The sequence below is a fragment of the Sciurus vulgaris genome (assembly GCF_902686455.1).
Source record: "Sciurus vulgaris genome assembly, chromosome: 4".
NCBI classification, from domain to species: domain Eukaryota; kingdom Metazoa; phylum Chordata; class Mammalia; order Rodentia; family Sciuridae; genus Sciurus; species Sciurus vulgaris.
Window position 1 is genome coordinate 98,874,394 of NC_136464.1, and position 21,084 is coordinate 98,895,477.

General features: G+C 36.6%; 1 protein-coding gene and 1 pseudogene across 13 annotated transcripts in view; one reads left to right on the top strand and one right to left on the bottom strand.

The window, feature by feature from the left end:
• Positions 1 to 21,084, bottom strand: part of ZMYM5 (zinc finger MYM-type containing 5) — a 59,458-nt gene that overhangs the window by 36,798 nt on the left and 1,576 nt on the right. For 8 of the 12 annotated variants that reach the window (XR_013763661.1, XM_079138852.1, XM_079138848.1 and 5 more), the window contains exons 3-5: positions 17,707 to 17,756; positions 11,088 to 11,571; positions 10,765 to 10,858 (exon numbers count right to left, since the gene is read on the bottom strand). Coding sequence is in view for 11 of the 12 variants with exons in the window: in XM_079138852.1 (XP_078994978.1) it covers positions 10,765 to 10,858; positions 11,088 to 11,561 (568 nt within the window). In the remaining variant the exon portion in view is untranslated. The other 4 variants (XM_079138856.1, XM_079138854.1, XM_079138855.1 and 1 more) reach the window with 2 other exon arrangements.
• LOC306660272 (2-iminobutanoate/2-iminopropanoate deaminase-like) lies at positions 8,175 to 9,157 on the top strand (annotated as a pseudogene). Its single transcript has 2 exons — positions 8,175 to 8,205; positions 8,271 to 9,157. The product of its transcript is annotated as a 2-iminobutanoate/2-iminopropanoate deaminase-like (transcript).

Sequence of the window (21,084 nt, forward strand, 5' to 3'; positions counted from 1 at the left end):
CTAATATAAAAAAAAAAAAAGACATTTTGACTGTAAAATGTATTTCTAGAAATTTTTCAGGAAAAGAAATATGCCACTGGGTATGGTAGATTGGGAGGCTGAAGCAAGAGGATTATAAGTTTGAGGCTAGCCTCATTAACTTAGTGAAGCTCTAAGCAACTTAGTGAGATACTATCTCAAAATCAGAAAAGGCTGGAGATGTGGCTTTCTATAAAAAGTGGTTAAGTGTCCCAGGGTTCAATCGCCAGTTAAAAAACAAAAAACAAAAAAAAACAGCTAAACCTACAAGAATGTTCATGAAAAATCTGGTTTATAATTGCAAAGAATTGAAATAGCAATAATTGCTATTTGAATGGTTTTCAAACAGCAATAAATCTTAAACTTATGATAATTATATTTGATATGTGATGATGAAATACTTGGAGGCTGAGGCAGGAAGATTATAAATTTGAGGCTAGCCTCATCAACTTAGTGAGGCTCTAAGCAACTTAGTGAGATAATACCTCAAAATCAAAAAACATGATGAAATATGCCCAATGCTTCCCTGAGGTTGAGAACAAGATTTTTATTTTAATTAATTAACTGATTAATTAATTCATGGTACTAGGGATAGAACCCAGGGCTTGTTTGTACATGCTAGGCAATTGTCTTACCACTGTGCCCCAGTCAGTAATTTGAAGTCCAAGGCCAGCCTGGACAACTTAGTGCAAGAACCTGTCTCAAAAAAAAAAAAAAAAAAAAAAAAAAAAGAGTTGGAGATATAACTTAGTGGTAGAGTGCTTTTCTAGCATGTCTGATGCCCTGGGTCCAATTCCTCATTTCTGTTGCCCCAAACCCAAACAAAAACAAATATAAAAACCAAACTCATTAATCACGTGGCTATTCTGCATCATCTCATCTCTTAGCATAAATTCAAGTTATGTTCTAAGGGGCTCATGAATAGCAACCACATTTTTAATACCCTGGAAATTCCCAGAACTTAAGACTCTCCCCACTACACCAGGAACCAAGGACAAAGGCCAAATACCCACCACAACCCTCAGTGCTAGTGACTGAACCCAGGACCTTGTACATCTTATACAGTTAAGCTTGCTTTCTACCTCTGCTTACAACCCCAGCCCCAAATTCTCCATTACACAACAGTTATCTTTGATGAAACAGTAAAAATTACTTGTTTCCTTTAAAAAAAATTTTTTTTGTAGTGTTGGTGATTGTACCCAGGATCTCACAAATGCTAAGCAACAGTTCTTCCAATGAGCTATATCTCTATATCTCTAGCCCCAAACACTAAAAGTTATTATAAATTTCAGCCTTCAACTATGTCTTAATTTTTAAAAAAAAAATTTTTTTTAGTTGTAAAAGGACACAATACCTTTATTTTATTTAATTTTATGTGGTGTTGAGGATAGAACCCAGGGCCTCACACATGCTAGGCAAGCACTTCACCACTGAGCCACAACTGAACCCTGTCTTAATTTTCTGTATGACAATTTGGGAAACATGCATAGAGCATCTGTTTCATACTAAGCACAAAAATTAGGGAAAAGCAGAAAAGCAGTTGCATAGTTGGTAGGCTGAAAGTGAACTAAGCCATTTTCATGAAATACTACTTACTTGAATGGTAAACTATGGCTATTGGGAAACACTTTTTGTTTTTGTTGTTTTGGTCCTGGGGATTGAACTCACAGGCACTTTACTATTCAGCAACATCCCAGCGCCATCCCTGCCTTTTTTTGAGACAGGGTCTCACTAAGTTGCTGAGGTTGTCCTCAAACTTGTGATCCTCCTGAGTCGCTGGAATTATATAAGTGTACCACAGTGCCTGGCAGGAAATACATTCTTAAAAATGAATGAAATGAGTCTATCACTTTGAGAATACTGACAGTATTTGTTAATGATGAGAAAAATTGGAGTTAAGTGAATATTAGAATTTTTGAAAACTTCTACCACTGAGATTTTGTCAAGCTTTCTAAACTGGCAACATTTAGAAGATCTTGTGCAACTCAGCGAACCATTATTTTTCAAATAACCAAAACACAGTAACACTAAATCATACAAAGGTGGGTTTTAAGATAATAGGGTATAAAAACCCATTATATAGTTTCAGATTCAGTTTTTCTTTTTTAACTACACTGCTGGGGATGAGAACCAATCTTGTGCATGCTAGGCAAGTTCTCTACCACTGAGTAACATCCCCAGTCCCAAGATTCCACTTTTTAAAAACCTTTAAAAACAAATAATTGTGAAGTATAGGTGCTATATCAAAATAAAATTATAACTCTCTAAAAAGACTAAAATTAGTCCTTCCTCCAACCAGATTGTTTTCTTTTGTGGTTTTAAGTACCAGACCCCAGGGTTTAACCATGAGCCACATCCCCAGCCCTTTTTATTTTGAGATAGGATCTTGCCAAGTTGCTGACACTGACCTTGAACTTGAGATCCTTATACCTCAGCCTCCATAGTTGCTGGAATTACGGGTATGCAATACCACCATGACTACTCCACTCTGAACTTTTTTGCACTCACACATGAGTTTTTGGGGGACACCTCATATATAAACCATAACAAGTACCGTATGGAAATAAAAAAAATATATACAATGATTTATTCAAGTGTACTGCTTCAAAAGTGAAAACTGGGAAACTATAAATAAATGCTAAAAAAAATTAAAAAAAAAAAATGTAGGGGATAGGTACCTCAGACAAAACAGTAGTCTGTGGCCACTAACACTTGTATGTGTATACCCACGAGAGTGTGTATAAATATGTATATACTTAACCCCTGGGTCACATCCCGAGCCCTTTTTTGTATATCATTTAGAGACAGGGTCTCCATGAGTTGCTACATGCCTTGCTAAGTTGCTGAGGCTGGCTATGAATTCTTGATCTTCCTGCCTTAGTCTCCCAAGTTGCTGGGTGAGATTACAGGCATGCACCACTTCGCCCGGCTATATATTTTAAAGGCCCTAAAATACTAAAATTTAGATTGAGTACATGATGTGATACAAAACTATACATAATATACTTTAAGTTATATTAAAAAATCACAGACAGAAGACTAAAATCAAACAAACCAGGAACTTAACAGAGATCACTTCTAGATGTTGGGATAAGAGGACAGATATTTCCTTATTGCTAACCATGATTTTTCCAAGTATTCTGTAATAATCACAGTCTCACGACCAGAGGAAAAGATTAAAAATATAAAGAAAAAACTATGGCATTCTATTAAAGCAGTAACAGGATTAGTTCTTCGGTTCTAGTTCCTTTTCAGTTATTTCCTAAAATTCAACAAGCTGAAAAGCATTAAAACGGTAAAAAATTAATTACCAATCACCCCACACCCAAAACCCTAAGTCAGAAAAGCCACAAAAAGGAATTGTTAATTTTTAAATAACTTGCTATACTTATCAAAAAAAAGATAATCCACATAAAAGTTTTAAAAATATATTTCTCTAATTTCAATACAGGAAAGCATTCCAACTTCTAAAATTAAGCAACTAATAAAATGCTGATTTAAAAACTAAAATCATGGTGGCTCCATAACTCTGGTTTCAAGCAGAGGATATCCATTTCTTAGTGAGGCAGTTTTTGCTGCTTATCGATACCCTGCTGTTTACCCCATTTGCCTACTGCGAGCACCTGCAGTCTGCCAGAATAACAATTCCTTTTTGAGTGCAGACTGCTCACTGCTGGGCGCCGAACAACCGCCATTTGCCTGCCTCTTGCCTATCCACCACCTGCCTTTCACCTATCCACCCACTGCCCGAGGTTTACCTCCTGATCCTCCAACAGCAGTCAGCAAACTGACCACAGGTGGCCAGTGAGGCACCAGCTGCCCGCCGTTGCCTGGAAGTTCACTGTCACAGTACCTGCAGGTTTGGTTACACGTGGCTGCTGCCATTTTGAGACAACAGCCAGGCCCCATAGGACACCTGGTCAGACTGATTGAGCCCTGTCTCCATGATCCCTCAGCTTGACCAATCACTCCCTGCCTCCGAGGCCCTCACATCAACTGATTGCTCCCTGCCATCAGGACCCCCAGACTGACTGACTGTGCCCTATCACCAGGACCCGAGACCGACTGATTGCACCCTGCCTCCAGGATCCCTCAACCAGACCAACCACATCCCACCTCCAGGACCCCTGCCTGACCAACTGAACCCCCACCTCCCGGACCTCCAGCTGACCACGCCTACACCACGCCTACACCCCAAGCTGCAGCTCCCCATTTGCCAACACATTTGGAAGCCAGAGAGGCCATCTTGGATAATTCTGGAAGCCATAGCTCGGATCTTTAGGTGGGGCAAATCCCATCCTGAGACTCCTGCTGGAGACTTGAAGCTCATTGTCAGGTACCTCTCATGCATCAGACTACTGAAGACTGGGAGGTTTGATTACTATATGACTGTTATAGTGTAGATTTTCTTTTTTCTCCTTATTGAAAAATTTTAAGTTTTTATTTCTTTACTTTTCTCACTCTTTTCCTTTTGTTTACCTGTCCCCTCAGTCTCTTTCTCCATTTTTCCATGATAACAACCAACTTCTTTTGATTATAATAGCACTCTTTCTATGATCAAGAACTTCTATATATTCTTTTCTTATCCCATTAACAGCTACATCCTACACCCCTCTGTATCCTCTTTGTCCTCCATTAGAAACTGTTATAATGAAGATAATAATTGAGTTCATTCTGTATATTATGACAATATTATTAACGTCCTCATAGGGGCTATTTTTGGTTTCAGGCTGCATACTGTCTGAACTGGGCACTGCTGATATTCATCTTGCCCTTAAAGAAAAGGTTTCAGAAATCCATAGGGTCATTATAAATCTAGGATCATTGGGGAAACTGCAATATCCCAGATCTGCACAGCTAGAGGGGAAGATATATGAAGGTGAAAGGATGGGAAAAAACCTACCACGCACAAGGACTCACCAAAAAAGCGGGGCTTTCCATTCTTATTTCAGATAAAGTGGACTTCAAGCCAAAGTTAGTCAGAAGGGATAAAGAAGGACATTTCATACTGCTTAAGGGAACCATAAATCAGGAAGATATAACGATAGTAAATATTTAGCCCCAAACAACAGTGTATCCATGTACATCAAACAAATCCTTCTCAATTCCAGGAATCAAATAGACCACAACACACTAATTCTGGGTGACTTTAACACACCGCTGTGACCACTGGATAGATCTTCCAAACAAAAACCAAACAAAGAAACCATAGAACTCAATAACACAATCAATAACCTAGACTTAACAGACATATACAGAATATTCCATCCATCAACAAGCAAATACACTTTCTTCTCAACAGCACATGGAACCTTCTCGAAAAGAGACCATGTTATGCCACAAAGCAGCCCTTAGGAAATGCAAAAAAATAGAGATACTGCCTTGTGTTGTATCACATCATAATGGAATGAAAGTAGAAATCAATGACAAAATAAAAAACAGAAAAAACTCCAACACCTGGAGACTAAATAATATGCTATTGAATGAAACATGGATAACAGAAAAACATCAGGGAGGAGATAAATTGTTAGAGGTAAATGAGAACAATGATACAACATATCAAAATCTCTGGGACACTATGAAAGCGGTACTAAGAGGAAAATTCATTGCTTGGAGAGCATTCCAGAAAAGAATGAAAAGTCAACAACTAAATGACCTAACATTACAGCTCAAAGCCCTAGAAAAAGAAGAACAGAATAACAGCAAAAGTAGTAGAAGACAGGAAATAATTAAAATTAGAGCTGAAATCAATGAAATTGAAACAAAAGAAACAATTCAAAAAATTGACAAAACAAAAAGTTGGTTTTTTGAGAAAGTAAACAAAACAGACAAACCCTTAGCCACACTAACAAAGAGAAGGAGAGAGAAGACTCAAATTACTAAAATTCGTGATGCAAAAGGAAATATCACGACAGACACCACTGAGATACAGAACATAATGAGAAGCTACTTTGAAAATCTGTATTCCAACAAAATAGAAACTACCAAAGACATTGACAAATTTCTTTTTTTTTTTCTTTTTTTTTTTTTTGTGGTGCTGGGGATTGAACCCAGGGCCTTGTGCTTGCAAGGCAAGTATTCTATCAACTGAGGTATATCCCCAGCCCACATTGACAAATTTCTAGAGACACATGCTCCTCCCAAACTGAACCAGGACATACACAATTTAAACAGATCAATATCAAGCAATGAAATAGAAGAAGCCATCATCAAAAGCCTACCACAAGGAAAGTCCAGAACCAGATGGATTCTCAGCCAAGTTCTACAAGACCTTCAAAGAAGAACTCATTCCAATACTTCTTAAAGTATTCCAGGAAATAGGAGGGAACCCAACCAAACTCATTCTGTGAAGCTAATATCACCCTCATACCCAAACCAGGCAAAGACAAATCAAGGAAAGAAAATTTTAGACCAATATCCTTTATGAATATAGATGCAAAGATCCTCAACAAAATATTGGCAAACCGTATCCAAAAACATATTAAGAAAATTGTGCACCACCATCAAGTGAAGTTCATCCCTGGAATGCAAGGATGGTTTAACATCCATAAATCAATAAACGTAATCCATCATGACAATAAACTTAAGGATAAGAATCATATGGTTATTTTATTTGACACGGAAGAAGCGTTCGACAAAATACAACACCACTTCACACTCAAAACACTAGAAAAAATAGGGATAGTAGGAACATACCTGAACATTGTATGCCCATGGCCAACATCATTCTTAATGGAGAAAAACTGAAAGCATTCCCTTTCAAAACGGGAACAAGACAGGGATGCCATCTTTCACCACTTCTATTCAACATCATACTTGAAATTCTAGCCAGAGCAATTAGACAGACTAAAGAAATTAAAGGGATACAAATAGGAAAAGAGGAACTTAAGCTGTCACTATTTGCGGATGACATGATTCTCTATTTAGAGGATCCAAAAAACTCCTCCAGAAAACTTTTAGACCTCATCAATGAATTCAGCAAAACAGGTTATAAAAAAATCAACATGCACAAATCTAAAGCATTTTTATACATAAGCAATGAAATATCTGAAAGGGAAATGAGGAAAACAACTCCATTCTCAATAGCCTTGAAAAATATAAAATACTTGGGAATCAATCTAACCAAAGAGGTCAAAGATCTCTACGATGAAAACTACAAAACATTGAAGAAAGAAACTGAGGAAGACCTTAGAAGATGGAAAGATCTCCCACGTTCTTGGATAGGCAGAATTATTATCATCAAAATGGCCATACTTCCAAAGGCACTATACAGATTTAATGCAATTCCAATTAAAATCCCTATGACATTTCTCATAGAAACAGAAAAGGCAATCATGACATTCATCTGGAAGAACAAAAGACCCAGAACAGCCAAAGCAAATCTGTGCAGGAAGAGTGATGCAGGAGGTATCACTATAACAGACCTTAAACTCTACTATAGGGCAGTAGTAACAAAAATAGCATGGTACTGGCACCAAGATAGACAGGTAGATAAATGGTACAGGAGAGAAGATACGGAGACATACCCACATAAGTACAGTAACCTTATACTAGACAAAGGTGCCAAAAACTTGCAATGGAGAAAAGATAGCCTGTTCAACAAATGGTTCTGGGAAAACTGGAAATCCATATGCAGTAAAATGAAACTAAACCCCTATCTCTCACCCTGTACAAAACTCAACTCAAAATGGATCAAGGATCTAGGAATTAGACCTGAGACCCTTCACCAAATAGAAGAAAAATTAGGCCCAAATTTCCATCATGTAGGCTTAGGACCAGACTTCCTTAACAAGACCCCCATAGCGCAAAAAATAAAAGCAAGAATCAATAAATGGGATAGATTCAAACTAAAAAGTTTTTTCTCAGCACAGGAAATAATCAACAATGTGAAAAGAGAGCCTACAGAGTGGGAGAAAATCTTTTCCACACACACTTCAGACACAGCACTAATCTCCAAAGTTTATAAAGAACTGAAAACACTTTACACCCAAAATAGAAAGAACCCAATCAATAAATGGGCTAAGGAAATGGGCAGACACTTCACAGAAGAAAATATACAGGTGATCAACAAATATATGAAAAAGTGCTCATCATCTCTAGTAATTGGAGAAATGCAAATTAAAACCATCCTAAGATTTCATCTAACTCCAATTAGAATGGCTATTATCGAGACTCTGTCCAGGGCTGGTCAGTTGTGGGGCGAGAAGCAGGCAGGGCTGGGGAAGGGGTTTCTTTTCCTGAAGCGATGTGAGGAAAAAAAGGATTAGATACGTTGTCCCTGATCAGAAAAGCGATCAGCACTGTGAAAGCCCCAGGAGCCATTGGTCCCTACAGTCAAGCAGTGTTAGTGGACAGGACCATTTACATCTCTGGACAGATAGGCATGGCCCTTTCTAGTGGACAGCTTGTACCAGGAGGGATAGCAGCAGAAAGTAAACAAGCTCTCACAAACATGGGTGAAATTCTGAAAGCTGCAGGCTGTGACTTCACTAATGTTGTCAAAGCAACTGTTTTGCTGGCTGACATGAATGACTTCAATAGTGTCAATGAAATCTACAAACAATATTTCAAGAGTAATCTTCCTGCTAGAGTGCTTACCAGATTGCTGCTTTACCCAAAGGAGCACACATTGAGATTGTAGCAGTAGCTATCCAAGGACCTCTCACAACAGCGAGTCTATAAGTGGGCAGTGTTAGTCTCATCACGTCTTTAAAATTAACATCTTGATTTTTTGCGATGTTGAAAGTGTACGTGTGACTAAAATATCTGCAGTTATCGTGGAAATACCATATCATGGAGGGATTTGACATAAATCAAATACAGATAATGAATCCAGTTATAAATTACACTTATGTACACTCATTGCTGAATATGGGAGAAGGGACACTCAGTATATAGTCACTCAAGTAAACTAAAGTACAGGGAAAATAACACACAGGATAGATGAATTATTGTTCCTGAAAAATAATAAAGAGCAAGCCTAATTCAGTTAAATCCTATTAATTTAATGATGTGAAATATTTAGTTCTCGTTAGATATGTGATTCTGCTTTTACTTGTAAAATACTCAATCTTGAATGGTTGAAGTAAAGGAGAAAAAAGTGGACCAAAATTTTATATAGATATTTTTCAATGGAAATAAAATACACATGAGGATTGCAAAAAAAAAAAAAAAAAAAAAAAAAAAAAAAAAAAAAAAGAATGGCTATTATCAAGAACACAAGCAATAATAAGTCTTGGTGTGAATGTTGAAAAAAAGGCACACTCATACATTGCTAGTGGAGTTGCAAATTGGTACAGCCACTCTGGAAAGCAATATGGAGATTCCTCAAAAAGCCTGGAATGGACCCATCATTTGACCCAGCTATCCCACTCCTCGGCTTATACCCAAAGGACTTAAAATCAGAATACTACAGTGATGCAGGCACATCAATGTTCATAGCAGCTCAATCCACAATAGCTAGATTGTGAATCAACGTAGATGCCTTTCAATTGACGAATGGATAAAGAAACTGTGGTGTATACACAATGGAATATTACTCAGCCATAAAGAAGAATAAAATCATGGCATTTGCTGGTAAATGGATGAAAGTGAAAAATATCATGCTAAGTGAAACAGGCCAAGCCCAAAAAACCAAAGGCCAAATGTTTTCTCTGATAAGTACATGACAATATATAACGATGGGGGGTGGCGGGGCAAAGAGAAGAATGAAGGAACTTTGGATAGTGTAGAGGAAAAAGGGGTGGGAGGGGGTGGGGATGGAAAAACAGTAGAATGAAACAGATAGTATTACTCTATACATATGTATGATTACATGAATGCGTGAATATACATTGTGTACAACCATAGAAATGAAAAGCTGTACCCCATTTGTGTACAATAAATCAAAATGTATCTGTAAAAATAAAATATTTTTAAAAAAACTAAAATCATAGACAAGCAGCCCAAAAGCAAATAAAAAGCAAAAGCTGAAATGTCAAGTTACATAATTACAAATTAAAAATTTATTATTACATAATATTATTTTGTTCTTTCAGTTCACTATCCATCTTTTTACTCTATAATACTTTTTTTTTTTTTTTTTTTTTGGTGCTGGGGATTGAACCCAGGGCCTTGTGCATGCGAGGCAAGCACTCTACCAACTAAGCTGTATCCCCAGCCCTATAATACTTTTTTATTTGTTTATTATTTCTGCTGCTAGTGACTGAACCCAGGGCCTCAGGCATACTAAGCGCATGATTTATCAACATGTATATCCTCAACTGTACAAATTTTCATATTAAAATAAACAAGAGTAGTGGTAGTAGTTAAGAAGGTTTTCTTTTTTCAAATTTGGAAAAAAAATTTTAATTTTATTTTAAGATTTTATTTTTATTTGTTCATATTTTTATTGGTGCATTATAATTTTTTCATTAGCTTTTTTTGACAGTGATATATTTTTTTAAAAAATTCTTTTCATACATGTGTACAGGGTAATAATGTCTGTCTCAATCTACTGTCCTGCTAAGAACATTTTCAACTAAAACACTTTAGATGTAAATCACATTGGATAAAATAAGATTAACGTCCCAAAATTTCATAAAATAAGTAGACTGTACAGTTTTATTATGTAAAATATACTGTCAATATTAAAGCTAAGAGAATTACTTCATACAGAATGTAACTAGATATAAATAGGTATTAAGTACAACATCTAAAAGTTTATTCACTTGATAGAGAAGGCAAATAATATCACCGACTGCTTACCAGGATTATGATGAGTTGCAAAGCCTCCATTCTGAAATACGTCTCCTGCCACATTCATTCTACCAGGATTAAAAGGTCTTACTCCAGTCTTGGTCTGTGAAGTTAAAGATGGGGTGTATGTTTGTATATTAACACCAAAATTACTTGACTGAAGTCCTTTAGCGACATCTCCCAAGTTGGTATTCTATAGTGATGTTATATGTGTAATTATTAAGTTCATATCTTGCCCAGCATTACACCTGTTTCTAAGGTTGTAATATTAGTAATATGTATTTCAGAGTCAATTCTGTAGTGATAACTCTATTACCCATTCCTGCATTTACCTTACTTCTTGAAAGACTGGAAGTGGAGAAATCCAAATCTTTGGTATTATTTTTAGTTGCAGGGAGTCCCCATTCAGTAAAATTGGAAGAATTTTTCTCCTCCCCTCCATTTGTTTCTATGTCCTCTTCATCATCAATAACAATTGTCTCACATATATTTCCCTTCTGAGAAGCCAAATCTTTTGAGGAAGGCAGAAATATGGGATGATTTCCTTGTGGTTTATGTTTTGATGACGTACATATAAAATTTCTCTGATCAGTTACTGTAGAAATTGAAGGAGGTTGTACTGATTCAATAAATACAACATCATCCTCATCTTCCATTGATGAGTTTCTAGATCTATTGACTAAAGAACTAATTGAATCACCACGTGCATTTTCTATGTCCACGAGACTAGCTGCCATGGCTGTACTCCCTAACAAAGCAGGAATCTGTCTGGTCAATTTTAATCCTCTCACTGAACATTTATCCATGCCAAGGAACCTGTAAGAGACAGACAAAAGAAAAAAAAAAAAAGCTTTATCATGTTTTTTGCATTAAAACATATTACATGATTTCTCATCTCAACTTTTAGAGAAAAAGCAAATACTCATTCCACTTTTTCCTCTACTGTTAACCATTTAATGTTTATTTTTTAGAGTCTGATGTAAATTAATTATTTAATTTTTGGTCCTTTAAAAAACATCTACTTGGACTGGGGTTGTGGCTCACTGGTAGAACACTTGCCTAGCACATGTGAGGCACTGGGCTCGATTCTCAGCACCAAATAAAAAATTAAATAAAATAAAGATATTGTGTCTGTTTTAGTCAGCTTTTTGACTGCAGTGACTAAAAGGATTTGACCAGCAAAATTTCAGAGGAAGAAAATTTTATCTGAGGGCTCATGGTTTCAGAGGTCTCAATCCATATACAGCAGGCTTCATTCCTCAGGCTCAAAGTGAGGCAGAACATCATGGTGGAGGGAATTGATGGAAGGAAGTGGCTCATATCATGATCCAGCAGCAGCAGAGAGAGAGAGACTCCACTCGCCAGATACAAAATACATACCACATAGCCACACTCCACCTGCCTCCAATGACCACTCAGGTAATCCCATCAGGGATTAATTAACTGATTAGGTTAAGACTCTCTCAAGTCAATCATTTCTCCTCTGAACTTTTTTTTTTTAATAATTTTTTTTTTTTTAGTTGTAGTTATAATTTTTTTTTTTTTTTTTAGTTTAGATACCTTTATTTTATTTTTATGTGGTGCTGAGGATTGAACCCAGGGCCTCATGCATGCTAGGAGAGCGCTCTACCACTGAGCCACAACCCCAGCCCCATGTGAACCTTCCTGCATTGTCTCACATGTGAGCTTTTGGGGGACACCTCACATACAACATCATAACAGTATCCATTTACAATTTTAAAAAATTTACTCTAATATTAGAGTATTCACTTAAAGCTATTCATCATTGATAGTGAAAAAATACTTATACTCTTATGAGTTAGAAAATTTAGCGACAAAATTCTATTTAGCACCAATAACCCAAAGATCTAATATAATACTCCATATAAGTTATTTACTCATTTATGTTTTGTGCTGGGAATTGAACCCAGAGGCACTTAAGCACTAAACTACATATCTGGCACTTTTTTTTTTTTTTGTGAGACAGGATCTCACTAAGTTGCTGAGGCTGGTCTTGAACTTATAATACTTCTGCCTCAGCCCTCCCACTTGCTGGCATGCACAGGTACCTAGCTATTTATGCTTTAATCTACCACAGTATCTTTGATATTAACTAATCCCTATTCTCCTAGTCTTTTGTTATTATTTTTTCAAATTCTTTGCTTCTGATATAACTTCACTATTATATCTTTTTGAATCTTTCTTGTGTTTGTCCAGGGAGGTGAAGTTCTTTTGTGCCAGACATTATGTTATGTGCTTTTTATGTACATTCTCAGAACAACTTCATAATGATAGGTATAATATAGTCTATTGTACTGATCAGAAAAATGTCAGAGAAGCTAACTTGACTATTTCAGGTAAACCTAGAACTAAAACTAAAACTCAGGACTCCAACTACAAACAGCTCACAGGATTTTTTTTTCTTTCTTTTTTTTTTTTTTTTTTTTTGGTGGTACTAGGGATTGAATCCAAGGTTTCATGCATGCCAGGTAGGCACTCTACCACAGCAATACAGCCCTAGCCCTAGGTCACAAATTCTTAACTATTCTTGTTATACTCTGCAAACATTTTTTGTGTACTTATTTACATAGGAAGCTATGATGAAGGAAAGGATCCAGCAGACAACAGTTGAAGAATCTATAGAAATGAAAACTGAAGTAAAGCACAGCTCTTAAGCAGACAGGAAAAAGAAGACATCCACAGGTGGTAGTGAAATCAATCATAGATAAAAATCATTTCCATCTTAAGGGGCAAAAATAAGTATAACTGAAATGTATATAAGTATGTATCAATGGTAGATGGCAGCTTATACATTTTTGGCGGGGGGAGGGGTACTGGGGATTGAACCCAGAGGCACTCAACCACTGAGCCATATCAGCCTTTTTTTTTTTTTTTCCCCAAATTTTTTTTTATTAGAGACAGGGTCTCACTGAGTTGCTTATTAACTCCATTTTGCTGAGGCTGGCTTTGAACTCTCAATCCTCCTGCCTCAGCCTCCCCAACCAGTGGGATTATAGGCATGCGCCACCACACCCAGCAGTTTATACATTGTTAACCTCAATTTTTTGATTGTAGAAACTCGAGAGGATGAAAGTGGGTAGAACTGTACAGGTGTTCAAGGATTAGGAAAACTCACTTCACAAGGCCGTCATTATTCCATTTTAAATACCTTGTATTGGAATATGCTAACATTTTTATTCTAAAATTTGATAAGTTGATGTTACAGTCAGTCATGTAATACGTAATGTTTATTCTTAATAAGTGTTATGCCTTTAAATATATTATCTCAGTTAACAATTACCTACATGAGGTAGGAACTACTATTTTTTTCTACTTTACCAATAAGGAAACTAAAAATCAGAACACCTGGCCTAAGTCTTCATGACTAAAAAAGGTAGTCAGGATTCAAATCCAAGAAATCAAACTTTAGAACCTACTTCATAGCTACCATGTTATATGTAATTAATGGGAAAACAATGTTTAAATATTACTTGTCTTTTTTAGATGAGCCAATTTGGGCTGGGAGTTTAACTCAAAGGCAGAACGCTTACCTAGCTAATGCTTGAGGCCCAGGGTTCAATCCCCAGCACCAAACCCATTCCAGGCATACAGGCACTAGCACTCCCAAATATACACTAGCATTCTGCCTGTGTACACAAAAGATAAGCCAATTTACTACAATAAAAAAAATCAAAATTAAAACAAAGCAGTTGGGCAGGGGGCAGTGCGGTAACACAGGCCTGTAATCCCAGCAGCTTGGGAGGTTGAGGCAGGAGGATTACAAATTCAAAGCCAGTCTCAGCAATTTGGTGAGACCCTGCCTCAAAATAAAAATTAGAAAAATGGGCTGGGGATATGGCTTAGTACTGTTGGGTTCAATCCTTGGTGCCAAAAAGTTAAGTAAGATGAAGCAGTTTAAAAGACAAATAACTGCTGGGAGTGTAGATCAGTGGGGTAAAGTGCCTATGTAGGGTCCTGAGTTTGATGCCCAGCAATACCAAAAATAAAAATAAAAAATAAAATACAAATTTATGATTTTGAGATACTAGTATTTTAAGATACATTGGTGATTCTCGAACCTCACATTTCATTAGAATTACCCTAAGTAAGGAGCTGGGTCCTGTAATCCCACAACTCTGGAGGCTGAGGTAGGAAGATCAAAGTTCATTTGAGGCAACATGGTAAGACCTTGTCTCAAACTTTAAAAACAATAATTAAAAAGGCTGGGGATACAGGTCAATGTAGAGTACCCCTGGGGTCAATCTCCTGTGCTGCCCTCCCCCACCACAAAGTTGTTTTGAGGAGCTTTTCAAATCGATTTCCAAAGCCTACCTCCAGAAAACTGTCTTCACTGTCTAAAATGGGGCCAGAGAGGTTTTCCCCCATGTAGAGTTGTATGTAATGATGGGATCTGTTGTTACGTATTCACACATGTACACACTATAACTATAATTTGGAGAGTTTGGGTTTTTTGGTTTGTTTTTTTGCAGGGGTAGGGGGGTCCTGGGGATTCAATTCTGGGGTACTTGATCACTGAGCCACATCCCCAGCCCTGTTTTGTATTTTAATTAGAGATAGGGTCTGAGTTGCTTAGTGCCTCACTGTTGCTGAGGCTGGCTTCTAACTTGCCATCCTCCTGCCTCAGCCTCCCAAGCTGCTGGGATTACAGGCGTGCACCACAGCACCTGGTGAGAGTTTGGCATTTTTTTAAAGCTTTTCCTGGTGATTCTAAAAGCCAGGTTTGGGAAATCCCTGTTTTAAATGATGAGACAGTGATTTCACAGTAGGCAACAAAATGAAAGTTTATCAGAAATATCTGTGGAAGTTTAAAAAAAATTTTTTTTTGTAATTTTTCTCTTTTTGAAAACTAGGACCAGATTTCACAGAACTTATTCAAGATACATGGAGGAATAATAAAGAAGATTGAGGCTATTGCTCATTATCATTTTTGTCTTTCATACTTTTTTAAGTTTGCATTTCTAGGACTTGGAATAGTTGATCATATACACAGCTGAAGGATATGTCCCTGAATGAGACACACACACACACACATATATATATATATATATGTAAACTGTAAAATATTTCATTTTTTTTATTTTATAAATCTTTGTAGAAATAAACAATGAAATACTTTCATCTTTTGAATGGGATTTTTCAAGGCAGTGTCCTTTTGGCATTAAAGTAGGGGGGAGTTAATATTCTCTCTACCTGTTTCCACATAAATCAGTATAAAGGCATGGACATTTAAAAATCTTAATTTCTACTTAATTACTATGCAGTATAGCCATGAAAAAGTAATGTAGATTTAGTTTTCTCATCTTCAAATGCCCTGATCACCCTATGTCACAGGGTTGTTGTGGGGATAAATAAAACTTTTATGGAAAAAAAAATTAAAAAATTAAAAATAAAAAAATAAAAGAATATAAAGAACCAGTTTAAAAGATTATAATATAAAAGAAACAAAAAGCTGGTATCATGGTTAATATTCATCCATTAAGCTTATTAGGAGGCTGATTTTCAAGGAAAGAGATTATAATTATATGAACTATATAAACTTGAAAAAGTGGTAACATATATCAATTCTTTCAAACCTTTCTATATTTGAATAAACAACATAGACGAGGAATTTCTGGAAAAGGGCTGTATCAAGTTCATGGTATCTTACTGTGGTTGTTAGGCCCTATTTTCCTCTTCTCACAGAAAAAAAAAATAGAAAGGGAATTCTTTTTAATTTACAAATTGCTTTGATAAGATACTATCAACACATCTTAAAATTCACACAGGGTATAATCTAATAGCTTTTATTATGTTCACAAAGTTGTGCAACCATCACAGCAATCAATTTTAGAAGATTCATCACACAAGAAACAAACTCTACAACCATTAGCAGTCATTCCCATTTTCTCCTCTTTCCCCCAGCCTCAATCACTTAATCTACTTTCTGTCTCTATCCAGTTGCCTATTAGAAAGGTTACTCTTTAACCCTCAGTTTGCTACAGTCATATAGCCTGAAAAAACAAATTAAGTATTCATCTAGTTTTAAATCCCAGACTTGATAGGTAGGTGTAGCTCAGTGGCAGACTGCATGCTTAGCATACTAAAGGTGAAGCACATTAAAAAAAAAAAAAAAAAAAAAAAGGCAAATTCTCAGTAGTAACTGTAGTTTTCTTCCCCTGAAGGTTGTTATATTTACATGTTATTCTTCAGCATCTCTGTGGACTTATCAATTCCTAACAGATTTTTTCAATATAAAAAAGTTCAACTCCAAAGCCAGATTCATGTAAGTGAGTATATATGCTGTAACCATTCTCATTTAAAACCAGAAATAGTACCATGATTCTGAAGGTACTAACAAATGCAACAAGGTAAGAGAAAGAAGAATCAAATGAACCACTAGTACAAAGAGCAAGAAAATTACTGCAGTGCCTAGGTACAAAATTACTGTCTAGAAATCAGTAGCCTGATAGGGATTAAGATGGTGGAATGATAACACAACTAACCACTTCTTTCCAAAACTCCCCTAAACAGTAAAGGTCTACCCACACAAGGAATAGAAGAACAAGAAGAAATCAAAGCAACAAAATCTTATAAGCAGAAGAGGAAAAGAATAACTAAGCTGATCTGACAAAAACCCTCAAATAATGATGGAAAAAGCTAAGATCCATCCTGATTTATATTATAGTTATCAAAAGTCTTAGAAACCTGTTGTATCAGATTTCCCTGGAAAAGTGTGGGTAGAAAGCTAAAATAAGGAAGCTGGGAGATAGTCCTAGACCCTTCCCTCCTATTACGTTGATAGTGACAGGTCTTTTTCCCATCTTATCACAGTTCTCAAATTCAATTCTTTAGTGAGGATAGAACATAAGATATTCAAGGTGCACCAAGCACAATGAATGCATATGAAATACTCCCTCTCCCATTTGATTCCGAGAGAACTTGCATCCAGACCTCTATATTCCAGGAAGCAGGCTCTTCTCTGGAAGACTTCTCAGACTTCCCTGCAGAATTAAGAACAGCAAAAAGGAAAGATCTAAAGATAATGACCCATGGAGTTCCCCATCAACTGGCAAAAATTTCACTCTACATCAGAACTCTAAACTTAAAGTCCTGCTCACACCTCTCATTCTTCCAATCTGTTTTGTAGTTCACAATTTTTTTTTTTTTAAACAGGGATTGAACCCAGGGGCATTTAACCACTGAGCCCCATACCCACCTCCTTTTTTTTTGAGATAGATCCTAAGTTGCTTAGGGCCTTGATAAATTGCTGAGGCTGGCTCTGAACTTGTAATCCTCCTGCTTCAGCATCTCAAGTTACTGGGATTACAAGTATGCACCACCATGTCCAGCTTGTAGTTCATGATTCTTATTCATAACTAGGCCAGTCAAGAATTAGAAGTACTTCAGCCATAAAGAATGAAATTATGGCATTTGCCAGTAAATGGATGACACTGGAGACTATCATGGTAAGTGAAATAAGCCAACCCCAAAAAACCAAAGGCCAAATGCTCTGATATGCAGACACTAACACACGATAAGGAGGTGGGAGGGAAGAATAAAGTTCATTGGATTAGACAAAGGAAAATGAATGGAGAGATGGGAATAGGAAAGCCAGTAGAATGAGTCAGACATAATTTTCCTATGTTCATATATGAACATACAACTAGTGTAACTCTGGATCATGTGCAACCATAAGAATGGGAAGTTATACTTCATGTATGTATAATGTCAAAATATATTCTGTCATATATAACTAAAAAGAACAAGTAAACAGAAATGAACCAAAAAAATGAATTAGAAGTATTTGGGGAAAGCCTCTAACATGAAAAATAAGGAGGAAAAACAAACATGAGATATTGCAGGAAAAAGAAAAGATAAAATGAAAAATCACATGACTAGATGGATAACGGATGAGTAAACATCATTAAAATTTTTACCATTTCTAATTCAAAAAAGAGGTGCTAGAAATTAAACACTTAGTAATGGAAATAAAACAATAAAAGGATAGAAAGATGAAATTGAGGAAATCTCAGGATATAAAGAAAAAAAGAAGACAAGATTCTATATACTTATAGGGTTGGGAAGTAGCTCAGTAGTATAGCACATGCTTAGCACCCGCCCACACGCAGGCACACAGAGTTATAGGCTGAGTTTATGGTATATGCTTGTAATCCCAAGTACTAAGGCTGAGGCAGGAAGAGCACAAGTTCAAGGACAGCCTCAGCAACTAATAAAACCCTGTCTCAAAATTAAAAAAAATAAAAAATAAAGAGGGCTGGGGATGCAGCTAGATGATAGTGTGCTTGCCTAACATATATTAAGACCCTGGGTTCAATTTCTAGAACCAAAAAAAAAAATATATATATATATATATCATTAATTACCATTAACTAAATACATGTGTGTTTACGTGTGTGTTCCATAATTTATGGCCCAGGAATTTTACAATCCTCATAACAATCTTGGGAAGACAGACTTATTTTATTCATTTGTAGAATGTCACATAACAAAGTCTCACAGAATAAGTGACTTGCCACACTAAACAAAAGTGCAGAGATTTGAACCTTATTATGGCTGGCACCAAAAGCAAATCCTCTGCACAACAGTATGGTATAAATACCTCATGACTTTTGTTGAGGAAAACAGTAATAACTAAGTCAGTGACATATTACCTGGACAATCTTTTTATTTTTGGTTCTCATTAAATGCCTTCTCCTACAAAAGATCCATCATAGCTCTAGAACCACACCCACATCCCATCATCTCACTAAACTTCTATGGAATGTGCAATGTTACTATTCTAGACATCCTGTAAAAATTATCCAATTGAGGTAATTTCTATTCCTTAGAGCTAGACACACAACTCTATATTCTGTCATTTTATCCTTAGATTAAAGGGGTGTGGCTTAAAAGTACTGTATAAGAAGTTAAATGTAGGGCTGTGAGTATAGGTCAGCCTTGGGCTCAATTTTCATGAAAGAAAATAAAAAGAAAGAATAAAACAAGTGCAATTAAGCTTACATTTGCAGCTGAGTCCAGGGGCAATGCCTGCAACTCCAGCTGCTTGAGAGCCTGAGACAGGAGGACTGCAAGTTCAAAGCCAACCTCAACAACTTAGCAAGGCCCTAACCAACTCAACAAGATGCTGTCTCAAAGTAAAAAACAAAAGGGCTGGGGAAGTAGCTCAGTGGTAAAGTGGCCCTGGGTTAAATCTCTAGTACTAAAAAAATTTTTATTTGCAGGGAGCAACTCAGGCAAAGGGAAGGCTGTAATACTACTATGGAAGCATGGGGAATAAGTGAATCACAAACTTCTTTTTATTTTGGGGGGCAGGGGTTTTACCGGGGATTGAACCCTGGGGTGCTTGACCACTGAGTCACATCCCCAGGCCTTTCTTGTATATTATTTAGAGACAGGGTCTCCATGAGTTGCTAAGTGCCTCGCTAAGTTGCTAAGGTTGGCTTTGAACTCTCGATCCTCTGCCTCAGCCTCTGCAGCTGCTGGGATTACAGGTGTGTACCATCTTGCCTGGCACAAACTTCTTTTTGATGAACAACAGAAAACCGATCAATGTTGAAAGGATAAAATAGGGCAGACCTAAGACACAACAGAATCCCTCATAATAAAAGTAGAAGCTGGATTTTTTTTTAAATCATCACTGGTGTTAAAATCATTAACTGAATAGATGAAGAACTGGTAACTGCATGGGACCACAAGAAACACATAATAATACTTTCTGATAGCAAAGAAAAAGCTCATTAACCATAATGAAGTGATCAGTCACTGCCAATTCAGTAGTCAATGTTAGAATGAGGAGTACTACTACAACTAGATTATGTATCTCCTGATGTGATGCAGCTGGAGTATTGTCAAGAATATATCAATCAGCCAGGTGCAGTGGTCAAGGCCTATAATCCAAGTGGTGTGGGAGGCTGAGGCAGAAGGATTGCAAGTTCAAAGCCAACCTCAGCAACTTAGTGAGCCTGTCTCTAAACGAAAAAATACAAAAAAGGGCTGTGGATGTGGTTCAATGATTAAATGCCCATGAGTTCAATGGCCCATACCAGAAAAAGAAAAAAAGTACACAAATCAGTATTCCTCAAATATAATGCAAGCAGACACACAAAAAAAATTCCCCTTCTTCCACAACCTTAAGACAAGAGATTAGTTTTTTTTTTTTTATATTTAAATTATTTTATTTTAAGTAATTTTTTAAAAATCCAGAAGAAGCCAGTCACAGTGGTGCAGGCCTGAAATCCCAGCAGTTTGGGAGGCTGAGGCAGGAGGATGGCGAAGCCCTAGCAATTTAGTGAGACCCTGTCTCTACAT